We start from the raw sequence: 21228 nt of genomic DNA on the forward strand, positions 1-21228 counted from the left end.
CTCTTTAATTTCTTTATAATATGTAATGGCGAAAGACTTCCATTCTCCCCCAACACACAGCTCAACTTTAGACCACAAGCCAAATCAGTAAATAATCCACTTCTTCGAGGATTTAATAGAGTTCTTCCCTTGATGACCCAACTTATTCAGAATAACTCCTCTTTCTTCACGCATGCTACATACTCAGTTGCTTCTGTTGTGTCCAACTCTTTGCGACCCTATGGACTGTCGCCCACCAGGCTCCTCTGTCCATGGGATTCTCCAGGCAAGATACTGGAGTGGGTTGCCGTGTCCTCCTCCAGGGGATCTTCCTGACTTGGGGATCCAATCCACGTCTCCTGCATTGCAGGCAGATTCTTTACTGCTGAGCCACCAGGGAAGCCCCCTTTCTTAATGTAGTAAATGTTATTTCTCATCTAAGACCAGTTCTTCAAAAGATAGTTGAGAAAAAAATGGGGGGGTATGGTAAAAGGGAGAAGGAACTACAATAGGAAAGGGCTGTTTTTCTGAATTGTCTTTTTTTATATCTCTGGAAACTCCATCAAGTATCTTGATTATGGAATCATAGAATTTCAGAAGTAGAGGAACTCCTTCAAAGACTATTCATTCCATTTTCTCCTGTTCTGAAATTCCCTTTGCTGACCTGGCCAACTTGCTGAATTTAAAAGCAAGATCAGTTTCCCATATATAATTCCATGCTCCGGTTAAATGATGTTTTGAAGGTATCATTATTGATTTAGTAGCAAAAAGGGATAATATTTACAGAACCTGGAAAAATGATTAACTCTGCTTAGTTTATTCCTTTCTTCCCAAGGCTAAATTGAGGGTTCTGTGGGTTTACACACACACACACACACACACATGCGCACACACACGCACACGCACACGCACCCCCATGGAGCAGAGCATTTTGATTATGCTTTTGTTACGTGCTGATTATTTCTGTTAGGCTTAGCTCTGGTTAAGTCTATATTCTCTTGTGGAGTGTAAAATCTTTTATATAATAACATAATGACAACAATAATAGCTTGCTCTGTGACAGGCACTGATCAAAATGTTTTACACATGTCATTCCGCTGAGCCCTCTTAACAACCCTGTGAAAGTAGATATCATTATTGTTCTCAGTTCAAGATTTTTTTTAAAGTACAGAGAAAACAGGAAGTTACCCTAAATAATGGAGTATGTAAGTATCAGAACTAAAATGCAAACTCGCTTTCAAAGCCATACTAGGAAAGCAGGAGACTTTGGAATTGTGGGTGATTCATCTGTGCATTTCTTTTCCCTGATAGTACTTAGTACAGTGGTTTAAACACCTGAACACTTCAAACTGTTGTTAAACTGAGTTTCATAATGATAGGTGTGTTCATCTGTTTGTGTATGGGTATATGTGAGGGAATGAAAAAGAAAGAACAAGACAGAAAGCAAGTAAGATCTATCTCTCCAGCAGGGAGAGATTGGATATTCAGGTTATTCATTCAATATCCTCAAATACTGGCTTTGAAAAAAGTATTTCAGGAGCAGAATTTCACCAATTTCACATTACTCAACAGGAACAAAACCTTACTTATTGTTTTTACATATGCATACATATATTTAAGCAGCATGTTTTATATGGTATTCTTCTTGAACTAATAAATTACCATCCACACAGCTAGACATAGACATTTAGGTATCTGTCATTGTGGTTGTGTGTGTGTGTCTTTTGTTGTGACAAACTGTTGAAATGTTAAACTGTTCTGAAAGTATTCTTTCATTCTGTTTACTCAGTTTATCTCTACGCTTTATTCTTTACCCATTCATTCAAAAACTGCTATTAATATTCTAAATTAATAATTGAGAATATTATATTAATAATATAATGAAAGTGTTAGTCACTCAGTTGTATCCGATTCTTTGTGACTCCATGGATTGTCACCCACCAGGCTCCACTGTCTATGGGATTTTCAGGCAAGAATACTGGAGTGGATTGCTGTTTCCTTCTCCAGGATCTTCCCAACCCAGGGATCAAACCCAGGTCTCCTGCATTGCAGGTAGATTCTTTACCATTTGAGCTATCAGGGAAGCCCCAATAATATAATAAATAAATAAAATAAGAATATATGAATAAAATTCCCACCACAAAACTCAAATTATTTTAAAAAATCACTATTGATAGCCAAGTTACCATCCTTGCCCTTAGCTCTAACCACCTAATTATTATCTCCCTGATATAATCCATCAATGTTATAAACTGTGTAGACAGTCATGATTTATCTCTCCTCTACCACTGGTGCCATATTTTAAAATCCTCTAAGAATCAATAAAACCCCAGAGGTATCACTAACGTATTTTTAAAGTGTTGTAACTCTGGGGAAAGTGACTATGTGGAGCAAACATTTAAGAGGAGTTAAAGTCATCACGACTAGTGGTCTCCTTCCCTTCCTCCTGACATTCTGGAATACTTACTACCTGTATCACCGGCTCATGTGTTGGTACATTCAAGTCTTGTTTATTAGTCATTATTTATGTTTTATGAATCTGCAAGGTTCACTAGACATTCAAGGCCAAATGCCTTGCTATTGCAACATGATAGCACAAGGAAGAGAGAGAGCCTTTTTCTTAAAAAAAAAAAAAAAAGTTCTGTGTTGTGGCCACCCTATGCTGTGATGAGAGGAGAAGATAGCACCGAGAGGCAGAAGCAAGCCCCATACTCCTGCCCTGACTTTGCCCCTTACTAACTGACAACCCACCTGACCTCCTGGGCCTCAGGAGAGGACAGTGAGTGCAGCCTTTGCCTGTATTTTGAGATTCTGAGGACCAAATGAAATGATGATGAAGAAACTTTGGTAAACTATAACTTACATATTGAGTTATGTTCCTGAATGAAAACACTTTTAAGAAAATTCTCCCTTCTTTCTTTCCTATTTCATGAGCTTGTTTTTGCAGTAATCCCAGGGATTCAGGATTTGTGAAGGAAACCCTTTCTAACTATGAGGTTTAATGGATGTAGGCAATCAAAACAGATAGTTTTTTGCCAAATTTGAACATCCTGAGCAATAATTGCATTTCTCTCCAATGTCTCTCTCCCAGTTCTGTTTCTTCAGTTCTACTAAGGACTTCATGTTTGCTTTTTGGACAAATAATAGATCCTGCATTTGGTCCATCAGAGTGTGGTTCAGATTTTAGAAACTAACAGATTGTGCCTAATGCTGACAGCTACATGTTCCTTTAAACTTAGATAAGTAGCTTGATTAAACCAGAAGGAAAAATGAATTGTTACCATTTTAAACAGTCTAAGTTAAAGGCCTTTGTTTCCAAGTGCTATTTAAATCTTCCCAGATTTGAATGCTATTGGAAACAAATACTCAGTTTAGGAAAGAAACCTGAGATACTCTAGGGATGCTTGTTTTTAAGTTCCTATTGTTCCCTGGAACTGTTTGATCATATTATGGTTGGCCTTGAAGAATCTCCATATAAATAGTAGATATCCATTATTTCAGATGAAATTAGTAATGAGAAATACCACCAAACTTCCTGAAAGCACAATCTATGCTTGTTATTTCTACTTGTTATCATCACATTGCTGAAAATAGTGAGAGCTATCCTGCCTGCCTTTTGAGATATTTGAGGATCAAATGAATGGTTGATGAGAGAATAGGGGTAAACTCTAATTCACCTATTGAATTGTGTTAGTAAAGTGAAAACACTGCCTTGCCCAAAAATAATCTTCCTGACCCGTAGCCTTATCAGAGTGTTCCATCTCTCCTCTTCATAGAAATTGATTACAAATGCTGCCCTTTTACCTTTATCTTTAACAATTATATTTTAAAAATTTAAGATTTAAAATAGGAAAAGGAGTACGACAAGGCTATATATTGTCACCCTGCTTACTTAACTTATATGCGGAGTACATCATGAGAAACGCTGGACTGGAAGAAACACAAGCTGGAATCAAGATTGCCAGGAGAAATATCAATAACCTCAGATATGCAGATGACACCACCCTGATGGCAGAAAGTGAAGAGGAGCTAAAAGGCCTCTTGATGAAAATGAAAGAGGAGAGTGAAAAAGTTGGCTTAAAATTCAACATTCAGAAAACGAAGATCATGGCATCCGGTCCCATCACTTCATGGGAAATAGATGGGGAACAGTGGAAACAGTGTCAGACTTTATTTTTTGGGGCTCCAAAATCACTGTAGATGGTGACTGCAGCCATGAAATTAAAAGACGCTTACTCCTTAGAAGAAAAGTTATGACCAACCTAGACAGTATATTCAAAAGCAGAGATGTTACTTTGCCGACTAAGGTCCGTCTAGTCAAGGCTATGGTTTTTCCTGTGGTCATGTATGGATGTGAGAGTTGGACTGTGAAGAAGGCTGAGTGCTGAAGAATTGATGCTTTTGAACTGTGGTGTTGGAGAAGACTCTTGAGAGTCCCTTGGACTGCAAGGAGATCCAACCAGTCCATTCTGAAGGAGATCAACCCTGGGATTTCTTTGGAAGGAATGATGCTAAAGCTGAAGCTCCAGTACTCTGGCCACCTCATGTGAAGAGTTGACTCATTGGAAAAGACTCTGATGCCGGGAGGGATTGGGGGCAGGAGGAGAAGGGGACGACCGAGGATGAGGTGGCTGGATGACATCACTGACTCAATGGACACGAGTCTGAGTGAACTCCGGGAGTTGGTGATGGACAGGGAGGCCTGGCATGCTGCAATTCATGGGGTCGCAAAGAGTCGGACACGACTGAGCGACTGAACTGAACTGAACTGAACTGAACTGAAAATATAACTAATGAAAAAAAAAAGCAAGCGCTGCTTCTTTGAATCTCTTTTTTTGTCTAGCATTATTTTATTCTCTTCCAAATGTCTATTCATATAGATGGGTATAGACATTTAGATATCTGTCCATGTGTAAATATATATGTGTGTGTATGTATGTAGACCATTGTTATGGCAATTAGGACACTGTTCCCTTCCCATTTTAGGGAAGTTTTCACCTATAATGTCTTCAAATATTTTGGGGGGGCTCTTTCTCTTTCTGTTCTTCTGGGACCCCTATAATTTGAAGATTAGTGCATCTAATGTCCCAGAGGCCTCTGAGACTGTCCTCAGTTCTTTTCATTCTTTTGTTTTTATTCTACTTCTTGGCAGTTATTTCCACCATTCTATCTTCCAGCTCACTCATTTGATCTTCTGCCTCGGTTATTCTGCTATTATTGATTCCTTCTAGTGTATTTTTAACTTCAATTATTGTATTGTTCACCATTGGGTGTTCTTTAGTTCTAGGGCACTGTTCTTAAAGTGCCCTACCTCTCTGCTTCCTTTTCTTTTTTTCCTTAGCCTTCTTTTCTCCTCCACCCACAATGCCTGTGAAATATAGACATTGCCTAGATTTCTGCACTTATTTGTGTTGCCTCCATTGTCTGTTTTCTTCATTCATACAACATGTATTTATTGAGCCAATGGGAACCTAAGAGTGCATATGGTTTGCTACATTTCATGTAGTCGACAAGTCCTCACCCAGGGGAGTTTACAATCTAGAGGGGGAGATAGACGATAAGCAAGGAAACAAGCACATAGGACACTTGCTGATTGTGACAGGAGAGATAAAGAACACAAACACGGTCATTAAGTAGAAATAAATAACAAGAGATGACGAAGAAGGAAAGGGTCTCAAAGAAAGTGACGTCTGAACTGAGATCAGGAGGGTTCAGGTGAGTCAGTGGTCTGAGGACCTACGATAGAATGCTTCTAGTAGGAGAATAGCGTGAACACAGGCCCTGAGGTAGGAAAGACTGTGACGTGTTCGTGGATCTGAAAGATCAGTGTGGCCAGAACAGAAGGAGACGGAGGGGAGGTGACAGGATGAGGTTGAGGAGGAAGACAGAGGCCAGATCATGCAGGACCAATCAGGCTGTGTATAGAATTCACATAAGAGCAATGGGAAGCCTGTGAAGGATTGTATGCAGATAGGATTTGAGATTAATAACAGTTTCTCTGATTTCTGTATGCAAAATACATTGAGGAATTACAGAAACAGAGAAGCCTCTTAGAAGGCTGAAAACTCATTTGGAGACAGCTGCAGTTGTCTGAGAAAGAAACCCAAGATTTGGACTACCTCCCTTATGTAGATGAGGCCCAAATCCATGTTTCTAGTTCAGATCTCTTTTGTCTTTGAGTGGTTCTCAAAGTGTGGTCCCCATACCAGCAGCACTGGCACCACATGTGAGCTTGTGAGAAATGCAAACCCCAACCTGTGTGCCCCACCCCAACCTAGAGAACCGGAAACTCTGAGCTGAGGACCTTGTGCCCCGCCCCAGCCTAGTGAACCGGAAACTCTGCGCTCTGGACCTTGTGCCCCGCCCCAACCTAGAGAACCGGAAACTCTGAGCTCAGGACCTTGTGCCCCACCCCAGCCTAGTGAACCAGAAACTCAGAGCTCAGGACCTTGCCTTTAACAGGCTCACTAGGTGATTCTGAAGTATGATGAAGTTTAAGCACTGCTACCCTAGGCGAGTGGTGACGTCAGAATTGCCTACAGTGCTGGTGAGAACACCCATCGCTGGGCCCCACCGCAGTGTCTTCAGCGAAGGGGAAGATGTCAAGAATTTGCATTTAAACCAAATTCCCAGGTGATACCGATACTGTGAAGCTAGGGACCACACTTTGAGAATCCTCCACTTCCCAAGTGACACTTCCACCTACCCCACCAATACCTTAAAACTCAGCAAATGTAGAACCAGATTCATTCATGCACAGACACACATCCCCCTCCACAACCAGCTTTTGTTCTGCCTTTCCTCCTCGCCATCAGCATTCTTATCATCCAAAGTTGTGATCAGTGTGTCTATCACTGCTCTTGCACCTGTCATTCTTTCTCACCTCCTGTATCAGTCAGTTTCCAAGTCCTAAAGCTCTTAATTCCACGTTGTCTTTCTCATTTGTTCACTCTGTTTCGTCGCCACCTACGTTAGGTTCTTACTGTCTCCCCTGGATTCCTGTTCAAATTGGTAACTAATCACCCCTCCTGGCTCTCCCAATAATCAACAAGTGAATCATGTCTCCCAGGATGGAGACCATGAAGGTCTCTAGGTGATCTTATCAATCTAAAACTGTGAGGACAATTTCAGAGTTTCTCACGTTGCATAGACATTAGAAACACCCAGAGCATTTTTAAAACTACTGATTACCAGGGCACCATCCCACAGATTAATGGGTCTCAATGGAGACACTGACATCAGTTTTTTAAAGCTGTCTTGGGAGCTAAGACCCACTGGGATATGCTGAAGCTTTACAACAAAGGAAGAGTCAGGCACTCATCACTGGATGTAGGGACTGAAACGAGGTCTTAAGGTGAGAAATAACTCTGAGTAAGGTTATAACATTAGGTACTAGGAGACTGATGAGGCACTGTCAATGGAACGGGGAATTCAAAGGGAAAAACTGATACTTTGGAGGTGAGAGGTTGCCTGGTCTGGGTATATAAGTGCAAGGTACTAGCAGAGCATCCACACGGAAATGTCACTAACGAAGCTGGAGTGTGAGTCTGGAGCATGCTGAGTCTGTTCCAGAGATGACTGGAGAGTTGTTCATAAAGAAGTGATCATGGAAGGTGCTGGGGCAGATGAGGACCTTGAGATAGAGGGTAGAGGCTTTGCTTCCCAGTGCGGGTCTCCACCCATATTAAAATAATCCGGGCTGCTTCTTAAAATGCAGATTTCTGAGGCATTTTCCTCCAGAAACGCTGATCCACTAAACCTGAGTTAGATCCTGGGGATCTGAAAATTTGATGACTCCTAAGACAATGGGAGTTGGGCTGTGAAGAAGGCTGAACGCCAAAGAATTGATGCTTTTGAACTGTGGTGTTGGAGAAGACTCTTGAGAGTCCCTGGGACTGCAAGGAGATCCAACCAGTCCATTCTAAAGGAAATCAGCCCTGGGATTTCTTTGGAAGGAATGATGCTAAAGCTGAAGCTCCAGTACTCTGGCCACCTCATGTGAAGAGTTGACTCATTGGAAAAGACTCTGATGCTGGGAGGGATTGGGGGCAGGAGGAGAAGGGGACGACCGAGGATGAGGTGGCTGGATGACATCACTGACTCAATGGACATGAGTCTGAGTGAACTCCGGGAGTTGGTGATGGACAGGGAGGCCTGGCATGCTGCGATTCATGGGGTCGCAAAGAGTCGCACACGACTGAGAAACTGAACTGAACTGAACTGAAGGCAATGGCCAACTGTGAGTGCTACTGTTGCTGCTGTCATTCAGTCACTAAGTGGTGTCTCACTCTTTGCAATTCCATGTAATGCAGCAGGAAAAAAGACAAGGTGCAAGGACAGAAACTTGAAGAACTTCTATGTTCGGAGGATGAGCATTAAAAGAGCGGCTAACACAGAGAAAGACAAATATGATATTGCATCATTTACTTGTGTAATCTTAAAAAAGTGATGCAAATGGACTTATATGCAAAACAGAAATAGACTCACAGACACAGAAGGCAAACTTATGGTAACCATAGGGAAGAAGGGGAGAAAGGGATAAAAATTAGGAGTCTTGGTTTATAGGAGATACATCCTACCATATATAAAAATAGATAAACAACAAGGTCTTCCTGTATAGCACAGGGAACTATAGTTCATGTTTTGTAATAATCTAGAAGGGAAAAAACTGAAAAGACTACATATATACACATATGCATGCATGCTATGTTGCTTCAGTCACGTCTGACTCTTTGTGACCCTATGGAGCATAGCCCACCAGGTTCTTCTGTCCATAGGATTCTCCAGGCAAGAATACTAGAGTGGGTTGCCATATCCTTCTCCAGGGTATCTTCTAGACCCATGGACCGAACCCCGGTCTCTCATACCTCCTACATTGGCAGGCAGGTTCTTAGGTTCTTTATCCCTAGTGCCATCTGGGAAGCCTATCTATATCTATATCTATATCTATATCTATATCTATATCTATATCTACATCTATATGAGAGTTCCAGAAAAACATCTACTTCTGCTTTATTGACTATGCCAAAGCCTTTGACTGTGTGGATCACAATAAACTGTGGAAAATTCTGAAAGAGATGAGAATACCAGACCACTTGACCTGCCTCTTGAGAAATCTGTATGCAGGTCAGGAAGCAACAGTTAGAACTGGACATGGAACAACAGACTGGTTCCAAATAGGAAAAGGAGTACGTCAAGGCTGTATATTGTCACCCTGCTTATTTAACTTCTATGCAGAGTACATCATGAAAAATGCTGGGCTGGAAGAAACACAAGCTGGAATTAAGATTGCCGGTAGAAATATCAGTAACTTCAGATATGCAGATGACACCACCCTTATGGCAGAAAGTGAAGAGTAACTAAAAAGCCTCTTGATGAAAGTGAAAGAGGAGAGTGAAAAAGATGGCTTAAAGCTCAACATTCAGAAAACAAAGATCATGGCATCTGGTCCCATCACTTCATGGGAAATAGATGGGGAAACATTGGAAACAGTCTCAGACATTTTGGGGGGCTCCAAAATCACTGCAGATGGTGACTGCAGCCATGAAATTAAAAGACACTTACTCCTTGGAAGGGACATTATGACCAACCTAGATAGTATATTCAAAAGCAGAGATATTACTTTGCCAACAAAGGTCCATCTAGTCAAGGCTATGGTTTTTCCAGTGGTCATGTATGGATGTGAGAGCTGGACTGTGAAGAAAGCTGAGCACTGAAGAATTGATGCTTTTGAACTGTGGTGTTGAAGAAGAATCTTGAGAGTCCCTTGGACTGCAAGGAGATCCAACCAATCCATCCTAAAGGAGACCAGTCCTGGGTGTTTATTGGAAGGACTGATGCTGAAGCTGAAACTCCAGTACTTTGGCCACCTCATGTGAAGAGTTGACTCATTGGGAAAGACCCTGATGCTGTGAGGGATTGGGGGCAGGAGGAGAAGGGGACGGCAGAGGGTGAGATGACTGGATGGCATCACCGACTCGATGCACATGAGTTTGGGTGAACTCTGGGAGTTGGTGATGGACAGGGAGGCCTGGCGTCCTGCAGTTCATGGGGTCGCAAAGAGTCGAACATGACTGAGCGACTGACCTGAACTGAACTGAACTGATACATATATATATATATATACATATATCTATACACACACACACATATATACATACATATATTTGTATATATGTATATATGTGTATGTATATGTGTATATATGTGTATCATATATACATCATATATATGTATGTATATATACATCATGTATATACATCATATATATCATATATATACATCATATATATGTGTGTGTGTGTATATATATGTATATATAGGAGAAGGAAATGGCAACCCACTCTAATATTCTTGCCTGGAGAATCCCATTGACAGAGGAGCCTGGCAGGCTATAGTCCATGGGGTTGCAAGAGTCGGACACGACAGCGACTAAACCACCACAAATATATACACACACACACACACACACACACACACACACACACACATATGTATAACTGAATCACTTTGCTAGACACCTGAAATTAACACAACACTGTAAATCAACTATACTTCAATTTAAAAGAAAGAGGGGTTTGCAAGAAGAGAGGGAAACAGCCAGTCATAGTCGTGAGAGCAGAAAGAGTGCAGACTGGGGTCCAGAGGGCAACGGGAGAGCTTTGAATGAGAAACGGTGAACGTCAGTTTTCCACAGCCAGTGCCTCAAGTCATGCACCCGTCGTGTCCTTGTGCTTCTCTTGTTTTAGACTGGTTGCTCCTGGTTAACCCAAGCTCCAGACCAACCTACTTTGAACCAAAGTCATGTTTAAAACCTCAAATGTCAGAGCCAAAATGCAATGGTTGAGCCAAGTTGTGTGAACTTTTCTGTGTAAGGGTGAGCAAATAACCTCTCATAGCCTCAGTTACCTTGTAAAATGGGAATAATCTTATCACCTGTTTAATGTGATTTTTAATAATTAGCACAATGTATATAACACACTTTACATTGTGCCTAGAACTCATAAATAGTTTTACAAAAGGTCTGTACTGTTTGTGTGCCCTAAAGGACTGTATGTGGCATATGAAAGTGCTCAAATACAGTGCTGAGTCCAAATCTGATGCATGATGAAGAAGGAATATTCTTCAGCTATTTTTGATCTGGTAATGTAATGGCTAGCCAGCCATCTTGCAATAGTTATACCAGACCTGAAGCAACTCTAGCACTGTAGCCAACTGTCTTTGGAAACAAGATCAAATGATCAATCCATCAGTAACTTATTGATTCAGCTCCCTGCTCTAGACAGGCGATAAGATTCTTGAGCTTAAGAGTCAAGTCAGGTAGACTACATAAATGAATCTTTATAGATAGTGTTGTACAGAATATAACCTACAGGAAAGTTGGCTGAGGTAATTAAGGAATACTTCACAGAGTTGAAATCTGAGCTTCAGTGGACAGAGGAGCCTGGCAGGCTACAGTCCATGGGGTTGCAAAGAGTCAGCGCACACACACACATACTCTGGGGGCTTGCCAGATGGTGCTAGTGGTAAAGACACACTGCAGGAGACACAATCTGGAGACACAATGCAGGAGACACAAAAGATGCAGTTTCAGTCCCTGGGTTGGGAAGATCCCCTGGAGAAGGAAATGGCAATCCACTCCAGTATTTTTGCCTGGGGAATTCCAAGGACAGAGAAGCTTGGTGGGCCTCGGGTCACAAAGAGTTGGACATAACTGAACACACACCACGCTCTGGCTAAAGAAACTATAGGGCCATATACCTACAAATGGATATCCCTGCTGACCTGAAGAGTCCATGTATCAGGCCAGTGGCCTCAGCCCTTAAACCTTGAAATCTGATTTTTTTAATCTCATGTAATAATGAAAACTGGAGCTTCCCAGCTAGTGCAGCGGTAAAGAATCTGCCTGCCATGCACAAGACCCAGAAGACACAGTATCGACCCCTGGGTCTGGAAGATCCCTTGGAGGAAAAAATGGAAACCCACTCTAGCATTCTTACCTGGAAAATCCCAAGCACAGAGGAGCCTGGTGGGCTACAGTCCACAGGGTCACAAACAGTCAGACACAACTGAGCATACACACAATAATGAAAACAAAATGGACCGTTCATAAATGCGTAGTTAACGAAGGGATGATTTGTGCCTGGATTTGACCAATTAGATATGCTTAATTTATTGGGGGAGAGAAGGTTTTTTAAGTGGCAATTTCTTGAGGCATATTAAGATACTTTTTTCTCCAATGGGAAGAAAAGCAGTTGGTAGATTGTCATAATCCTTGTTTTCAAGTTTTCTGAGTAGCTTCAGCAAATGTTACCACAGATGATTGCCAGAGGGTTAAATTCTAAGTATCTGGGCCTTTCTTTTTTCTTTTTTTTTTGGGGGGGGGTGGACGGAGAATGGCATTGAAACATGTATCTGGGCCTTTCAAACTAGCACAGGCATCTTATAAAAGAAAACTTACCATGGTGGACTTAGTTACAGCGATGGTGCATTTCTGCCAGCAGAGGCAAGGTTATGAGATTACACTGGACTGGCTTTCATCCTATTTGTGTCTAACTCTTCAGTGACCCAGACTCTTGGCTTCTATATACAGGAACCCAAAGTCATTAACTTTGTTTTAGGATATTTTTTTCAAGTGGGAATATTTTGACACCTCAGAAATTTTATGTGTAAGTGATAGCTGAACTATAATTATTTGGGTGAATTACAACTCAGAAGAGTGAAAAGAAATTCAGAAATAAGAACAGAGTCACTGAAACTATACTGGAAATCACAAAGAAGGAAAATAGTAAAACTATTTCCAGAAAACTGGAAATAGGCAGATCTTAAGAATGGGGAAGTGGGGAAGGGGGTGGGCGGGGAACTATTACCATCAAGCCTGATGTTAGCCCTCACCAAAGTTCTGAAACAAATTAATTCAGCATGTATAGAATGTATGCCTGCTAGATCTCATGTACTTTGTAAAAGTTGGAAAATGAAGCAGTAATTCTTAAAAGCCAAAATGAAATTGTTAAGTAGTCTGAAATGTCTTCTTTTAAATCATAAGGATCGTCATATTCACTTACCTCAGAAAATACTACCCAGCCGAGGGGCCCTATGTTGGACCGTGTTCCCTGCACAGTCATTGTCGTGAGAGTCCCAATCAGAGAGTGGGCTCGGGCACCCCTCCCCTCTCGGTGCTCCCCCAAGTGTGTACACACACCTCTTCCCTCCAGACCAGCATCCAGAGGGGAGAAATCACAGCCCACGTCTGACTGCATTGCTCTTGTCCCACCCTTTTACAAAATGAAGCTACCAGAAACAAACAGATTCCTTCAGGGACTCAAATTACTATATGGGGTCAAAGAAACATACATTCTCAAAACTAGTTTAGTTGGTTGTTACAGCACCCAAACATCTGCTTCAAAACATCTGCTTTAAATAAATATTTGAAGATGGATGTGTCTACTGTAATGTATTGATTTTCCCTTTTTGTGGCAGTTAAGTCAGTGAAACTAACAGTGATAGGATAATGTGAATCTTCTTTATGGAGAAGTATCTTTAAGGACAAAAACATTTTTGTATCATATAAAGTGATATAAAGGTTTTTTCCTGTTAAGTTGTATCCTATTATAGAAACAGACATGAAAGAGACATTTCTATGAAATAATTTTAGAAACAGAGGGAAAAATTAAACCTTCCAACCAAATGGTATGTGGGTCTCTATGACTGGAACATAGTTGCCCAAAAATATGTCAGTTCAAATCTTCACAGGAAAGATTTGGTATAGTTCTCACTATTTTTGTATTCATTTATATAAAAAAGATCTCCTATAGTTTATATGTATTTCATTTTTAAATTGCTAAAACCATTCCACATGATAAAGAAATGAGAGGAAGAATGCAATGATTTCTTAAGTTGTGGTTTTTGACAATGAGATATGTCTCCTACCAGCATAGCAAATAGCTAATAGCCTATCATAAATTCATTTGTTTTAAGAGAGACTCCCCCAATAACAGAGGTCATTGGTTCCACAGATTAGTTCAGAATACGGTCTGAGGTTCTGAAAGTCCTTGCCCAGAAAAGAAAAACAATTCATGTGAAGTGAGCTATATTTCAGGAAATGTAACAGAAAGGTATTTACCCTAACAATAATTTAAACTAATGAAATAAATAAATAGAACAATTTTATTTTCTCCTTTTCATTTCCAAAATCAAATGACTCAGAAACCATCAGGCTAAGAACTTGGTCACAGAGCAGCAGTAAGAGTTGATAAGCCCCCAGTTTCAGGCTCTGTTCTAGAACTCAAAAAATGTACTATTCAAGTCATGACCGTGGACAGGATAGTTAAGGACATTTTGGCTGAAATAACAGTTCCTGGCTAATTTTAGTCTGATCAGTTAAGCCACCTGTGAGCATCAACCACTCTGAGTCAGTTAATTCAATAAGCACTCTTTTATAGCGCATGCATGCATGCTAAATAGCTTCAGTCATGTCCAGCTCTTTACAACGCTATGGACTGTAGCTTACCAGGCTCCTCAGTCCACGGGATTCTCCAGGCAAGAATACTGGAGTGGTTTGCCTTGTGGGATTCCCCTCCTCCTAGGGATCTTCCTGACCCAGGAATCAAACCCAAGTCTCAAGTCTCTTGCATTGACTGGTGGGTTCTCTACCATAAGCACCACCTGGGGAGGCTCAGTCTTACAAATCGTGTCCTTTGTCCCCAGAGTCTATTCCCCCTTCGAGAGGGTCCCATCAGAAGGACCCTTTTAAAACACAAAGCTGATCACGTCTGTTCGCTGGTCAGAGTCCCTGCTGTGGCCTCCAGAGCCCTGCATGGTGGGCCCCTGGACTGCCCTCCAGCCTCACCTGCTGTCTCCCTTCCCTTGGTTGTTCCACTCTGGTCACTCCGGCCTTCTGGCAGGTTCCAGACCACACCAGGCACATTCCCTCCTTGGTGTTTTGTCCTCCTGTTCCCTTCACATAGGTCCCTGCATGGCTCAGCCCTCTGCTGAAATGTCCTCTCAGCAGAAGGTCTGCCCAGCCATTGACTGTCTGACCTGTAATGATGGCCCATCTCCCTGACAACCACTGCCTGTGGTTCCCTCTCTACTCCCTTGTCTAGCTTTTGTATTAAAAAAATTTTAAGGTGAATTTTTTTCAATTTTTATTTTATTTTGGGGTATAGTTGATTTACAACGTTGTGTAAGTTTCAGGTTACAGCAGTGGGTCAGTTATGCATATACATATATCTATTCTTCAGATTCTTTTCCCGTATAGGTTATTACAGAATAGTGATAGAGTTCCCTGTGGCATACAGTAGATTCTTGTGGGTTATTTATTTTATATGTAGTAGTGCTAATTTATTCCTCCCCCCAACCTTTACCTTTTGGTAACCATGTTTGTTTTCTATGTCTGTAAGTCTGTTTCTGTTTTGAATAGTATGGAAGTTCCCTAAAAAACTAAAAATAGAGCTACCATATGATCCTGCAATTCCACTTCTGGGTGTATATCCCAAAAAAACATAATTCAAAAAGATACATGCATCCCTATGTTCACAGCAGCAGTATTTACAATAGCCGAGACATAGAAGCAACCTGACTGTCCACTGACAGACGAATGGATAGAGAGGTTTATACATGGCTTATACATAGTATAATAGTATACATAGTATAGTGTAGCATATACATAGTATAAGCGATTAGATGATTTATTGTAAAATAGGTAATTTATTATATTTCTTCTTTTGCCTGCTTTTTGATGAGAGATTTACAGACATTTTTTGCAAAACATGACAAAACAAGGTTCTCTACAGTTGCTTTTGGCATTTATGGTCTAAACATAATCGTATTGCATTTTTAACAGCTAAATGAATTCCATAAGAAGAGAACCATACTTACTCTCTATCCTCTCTGCTTGAAACCCACAGACGTCTTGCTGGAAACGCTCTGACGTACATTCCCAAGGGAGCATTTGCTGGCCTTTACAGTCTTAAAGTTCTGTAAGTAAACCGAGTATTGTTTGTTATAATTCTGACAATAGTGTCAAGTGGATGCTAATTAATTTGTAAGGACTGAGTTCCTCTAATAAACCATTTAGAGCTATGGGATAATTTATCTAAATTCTACTCTGTCTTCATTGGTATCATAGAACCATGTATCTGGCTGGGTTCATGTGTCAAAAAACCTCATCTCTCCTTTTCTTACCTTAATATCAAAAATGTATTTGCCCCTAAATAACCAGCTTATCAGCTCCAACTTGTGAAAGAGTATTTCCCTTTCTTTTTTGTGCTATGAAGTTGGGGTGAGTTTCTTGAGTCATTCTGATTCAAGTGAATAAATTATTATTATGCTTCTAATCCCAAAGAAAGGCAATGCCAAAGAATGCTCAAACTACCACACAATTGCACTCATCTCACACGCTACTAAAGTAATGCTCAAAATTCTCCAAGGCAGGCTTCAGCAATACATGAACCATGAACTTCCAGATGTTCAAGCTGGTTTTAGAAAAGGCAGAGAAACCAGAGATCAAATTGCCAACATCTGCTGGATCATCAAAAAAGCAAGAGAGTTCCAGAAAAACGTCTATTTCTGCTTTACTGACTATGCCAAAGCCTTTGAATGTGTGGATCACAATAAACTATGGAAAATTCTGAAAGAGATGAGAATACCAGACCACCTGACCTGCCTATTGAGAAACCTATATGCAGGTCAGGAAGCAACAGTTAGAACTGGACATGAAAAAACAGACTGGTTCCAAATAGGAAAAGAAGTACCTCAAGACTGTATATTGTCACCCTGCTTATTTAAATTCTATGCAGAGTACATCATGAAAAACGCTGGGCTGGAAGAAACACAAGCTGGAATCAAGATTGCTGGGAGAAATATCAGTAACCTCAGATATGCAGATGATACCACCCTGATGGCAGAAAGTGAAGATCTTGATGAAAGTGAAAGAGGAGAGTGAAAATGTTGGCTTAAAGCCCAACATTCAGAAAACAAAGATCATGGCATCTGGTCCCATCGCTCCATGGGAAATAGATGGGGAAACAGTGGAAACAGTGTCTGACTTTATTTTGGGGGGCTCCAAAATCACTGCAAAATGACTGCAGCCATGAAATTAAAAGACACTTACTCCTTGGGAGGAAAGTTATGACCAACCTAGATAGCATATTCAAAAGCAGAAACATTACTTTGCCAACAAAGGTCTGTCTAGTCAAGGCTATGGTTTTTTCAGTGGTCATGTATGGATGTGAGAGCTGGACTGTGGAGAAAGCTGAGCACTGAAGAATTGATGCATTTGAACTGTGGTGTTGAAGACTCTTGAGAGTCCCTTGGACTGCAAGGAGATCCAACCAGTCCATTCTAAAGGAAATCACCCCTGGGATTTCTTTGGAAGAAACGATGCTAAAGCTGAAACTCCAGTACTTTGGCCATTTCATGCGAAGAGCTGACTCACTGGAAAAGACTCTGATGCTGGGAGGGATTGGGGGCAGGAGGAGAAGGGGACGACAGAGGATGAGATGGCTGGATGGCATCACCAACTCAATGGATATGAGTTTGAGTAAACTCCAGGAGTTGGTGATGGACAGGGAGGCCTAGTGTGCTGCGATTCATGGGGTCGCAAAGAGTCGGACATGACTGAGCGGCTGAACTGAACTGAACTGATGCTGACATAATGAGATTACAGCCTCAAACCATTTGCAGAATTTGTTTCCTTATAATCACTGAATAAAGATCAGCTAAAAAATCAAGTTTATCTTCCACTTGTGAATACATGTAGAAAAATCCAGTAGTAAGGTATAGTAAATGCATAGTAAAAATGAGTAGCTTTTTAATTGAAAAATGTTAATTCATTAAGACTTGTAAGAAATGGGCTTTCTTACTGTCTAATGTCCAACTTCCTAATTTTCTATCAGAAAACTCTTTATTATTGGTACCTTCTTCTTCTAGTACCCATTGTTTAATTTTTCAGTTTATTCTGTGTAGGAAAAAAGGGAACGTTTTAGAGGAAATAGATAACACAAGTTGAAAGCTCTACCAAGAAAGTTTTATTTCAGAGAAAATAAGCTGATTTTATTTCCTTTCTTTTCTTTTATTTTTTTTAATTTATTTATTTTAATTGGAGGTTAATTACTTTACAATATTGTATTGGTTTTGCCATATATCAACATGTATCTGCCACAGGTATACACGTATTCCCCATCCTGAACCCCCCTCCCACCTCCCTCCCCGTACCATCCCTCTGAGTCATCCCAGTGCACCAGCCCCAAGCATCTATTTCCTTTCTTTTAGATAAATGTTATGAATGCTAAAGAAGCATTTGATATATTTCTGGTTAATGGAAACTGCATTTCACTGACCTGAGGGATACGCAGGCTATTTTAAAAAGCAATTTTATTTACACTTAATATTTTGTTAAAAGTTAAATTTAAAAGCAGAACTGTTATTTAGTCTTGATCTACTTAGGTGATTGGGTTTGGTCTCCCTACCCTTGAATTATTTTTACTATTATGTAGGAAGATTTTTAAGTCGTCATACAACCAAATCCTTATGTTAATTCATCATAAGGTAAAATTTAGGGCTGTAGCACTGATTCTAATGTGCCTATATTTCCATGAATCCACCAAAATATTTGGAACCATTCAAAATGCATTAGATACATCAAGTTTAGATAAAACAACTAAGTTGTTTTTCCTATATTGAGCTAGGTACCACTAAGTATTTTGATGACTTGTTAAATTATATTGGAAACAATTATTTTAATCACTTAACAGAATACATATTGGATACACTGAACTAGAGTGTGTGGGTGTGGGTGTGGGTGTGTGTACATGCTCACACATGTATCACTCAAAGTGTCATTGAACAAATTATTGCTGGAAATACAAAGATCAGTAAGTATGGCCATGCCCTCAAAGAGCTTACAATCTCGTGATAGATTGTGGGATCAAGATAGTGTGACCAAGACAAACAGATCACTCTGGTTCTATGGAACTGTGAGGAAAGGACTCTATCTAGTTTGATGGTTCAGATTCTATTTCCTCAAAGAGATGTTTCTCCAAAGAGATGACCTGGGACCCAGACCTTGAACCACAACTAGGGACTAACCAAGCGCATTAGGTGGATGATTGAGGGGTAATATGCACAGAGACACAGGCAGGAGGAACTGAGGACAGCCAGCCCTAAGCAAGTGGTGCTTGAGCATTCAGGACAAAGTGGAAAGGAAATGAAGAAGAGAAAGGGTCCTGGTCACAGGGATCCTGTATGTCACGTCAGAAAAGCTTGGACAGTATTATGTTCTGAGCAAGATGAGAAGTCAGAAAAGAGATGCAAGCAAAGGACTGGCGCTTCTGACTGCACTACAGCTGGACCACTGTCAACGTGAGGGTGATTCAAAAGGAGCAAGACCCGTACCAGGAATTCTATTCACTCTTCCCTCTGTTTTACTAACTTAAAGACAACAAGCAAATTCAGCTGTTAGATATTTGGAAAGGATTGGATTGGCCAAAAAATTCATTTGGATTTTCCCATACGATGTAATGAAGAAACCCAAACAAACGTTTTGGCCAACCCAACGTTTAGTGTTAGAGCAGTGGTTCTCCACCACGGTCATCACACCTGCCACAGAATGTTTTGGAAATCTGGGGAGGCATCTTCAGTTTTCCAGATGACTCGTTTGTAGTCAGTTGTCCTGCGATGTGCCACTCAGCCCAGCATAAAGAATCCCTCTGCATTCCTTTTGACTTCTGACTGTCCCTCCACACCAGACATCAATCAGTAACACTCCCACAGGCTTTCTGGTGGCTCAGTGGTAAACAATCTGCCTGCCAGCGGAGGAGACACGGGTTCAATCCCTGGTCTGGGAGGATCCCCCAAGCACAGAGCAGCGAAGCCTGTGTGCCAGAACTACTGAGTCTGTGCCCTACTGAGCCCACATGCTGTGACTGAAGAGCAGCCCCCACTCCACAACTGGAGAAAGGCCCTCGAGGCAGAAATAAATCACATAAATAACAGTGACAGAAAAAGCTGTCATATATAACAATACTGAGAGGTTTTACCAAAAGTTCTGCATACGTGTAATAATCTGTACTTGAAAAATGAAATGAAATAAATATAGTCTCTCAAAAATCATTGAATAATTAACACAGTTTGTACATCCTGTGATTTCTACCCACATATGTGTTTGAAAATGATATTAGTGCAATAGAATTACCTCAGAAATCACAAAACAAATTAAAGATGTATAACCGTGAAGTTGTAAAACATCTTCTTAAAAATATCAGTAAATTTGCAGAGAAATGTGAAACACAGGGTTCTCATTGAATTTCATTAACAAAGTTTGCTTTATAAATATTTCACATTATGGCCTTTTAAAATGTTGGGAGCACAAGCATACAAAATGTATGCTTGATGACTATATAATGGTTTATTTTGGGGTGGCCTGTTGCATATTTAATCTTACTCTTCCACTATCCAGGAGGGTCTACCACCCAGCTTCTATGAAGGCAGTATCATGACTGTTTCTTTTTTCCAATTTAGCCTCAATTCCCTGTTGTCTGTGGTGGGATTTGCCCTCGAGGGCCTCTTGAAATACTAAAAAACAGATGCTCACCTCAGCATGTGATGGAACTTTGAGATAGGCTGGGTGTTCTCTGTGGTATTTCAGTCCTATCTTGTAAAAGAGGGAGGATTATTTTGATATCACCCTTGTCAATAAGAAGCATTCATTTGTGAGAATCTCCATGCTCATTTGTGAGAATGTAATATGTCTTGGCATGTTATCTTTATTTTAATAAAAGTTATTTCCTTCTTTCCCATAAAATATAAAGTAAGCATATTCTGTTACGTCTTAACTGTAGATTTTAGTCTAGTATCCATTTAGACCTCTACTCTCATTTCCCTGTTCTTGGACGGAATAACTTCTGATCATGTATTTTTCTCATATCCAACCATCTTCATTAAAAACCAAGGCAAGCATCTGACTCTTTCGTAGAAAGACCTTCTAAGATAATCACATCTGAGCATCACATATACAATGATACATATATCCCCTTATTATAAATTACTTCTATTTCTCCTTTATAATGCAGTTAAAGCAGTATATTATGTTGATTCTTTTCCTTTAAAATGATGTGTGTAGATAGCTCTATTTTTATGAACTTTATCTTAACATAACAGATGAAGCATTACAAAATATTTGGTTTTAATGGGAAAATTGGGTCCAATAAGGTTGCAAACCACAGTGCTAGAGGTAAAATGCTGAGCAAA

General features: G+C 40.4%; 1 protein-coding gene across 3 annotated transcripts in view; it reads left to right on the forward strand.

Annotated features, from left to right (window-relative positions):
- Positions 1-21228, forward strand: part of LGR5 (leucine rich repeat containing G protein-coupled receptor 5) — a 129933-nt gene that overhangs the window by 59701 nt on the left and 49004 nt on the right. For all 3 annotated transcript variants that reach the window (XM_068971660.1, XM_068971661.1, XM_068971662.1), the window contains exon 3: positions 15888-15959. In XM_068971660.1, the coding sequence (XP_068827761.1) occupies positions 15888-15959 (72 nt within the window). The remainder of the gene's footprint in view (positions 1-15887; positions 15960-21228) is intronic.

Source organism: Capricornis sumatraensis, chromosome 4 (genome assembly GCF_032405125.1).
Source record: "Capricornis sumatraensis isolate serow.1 chromosome 4, serow.2, whole genome shotgun sequence".
Taxonomy (NCBI): Eukaryota; Metazoa; Chordata; class Mammalia; order Artiodactyla; family Bovidae; genus Capricornis; species Capricornis sumatraensis.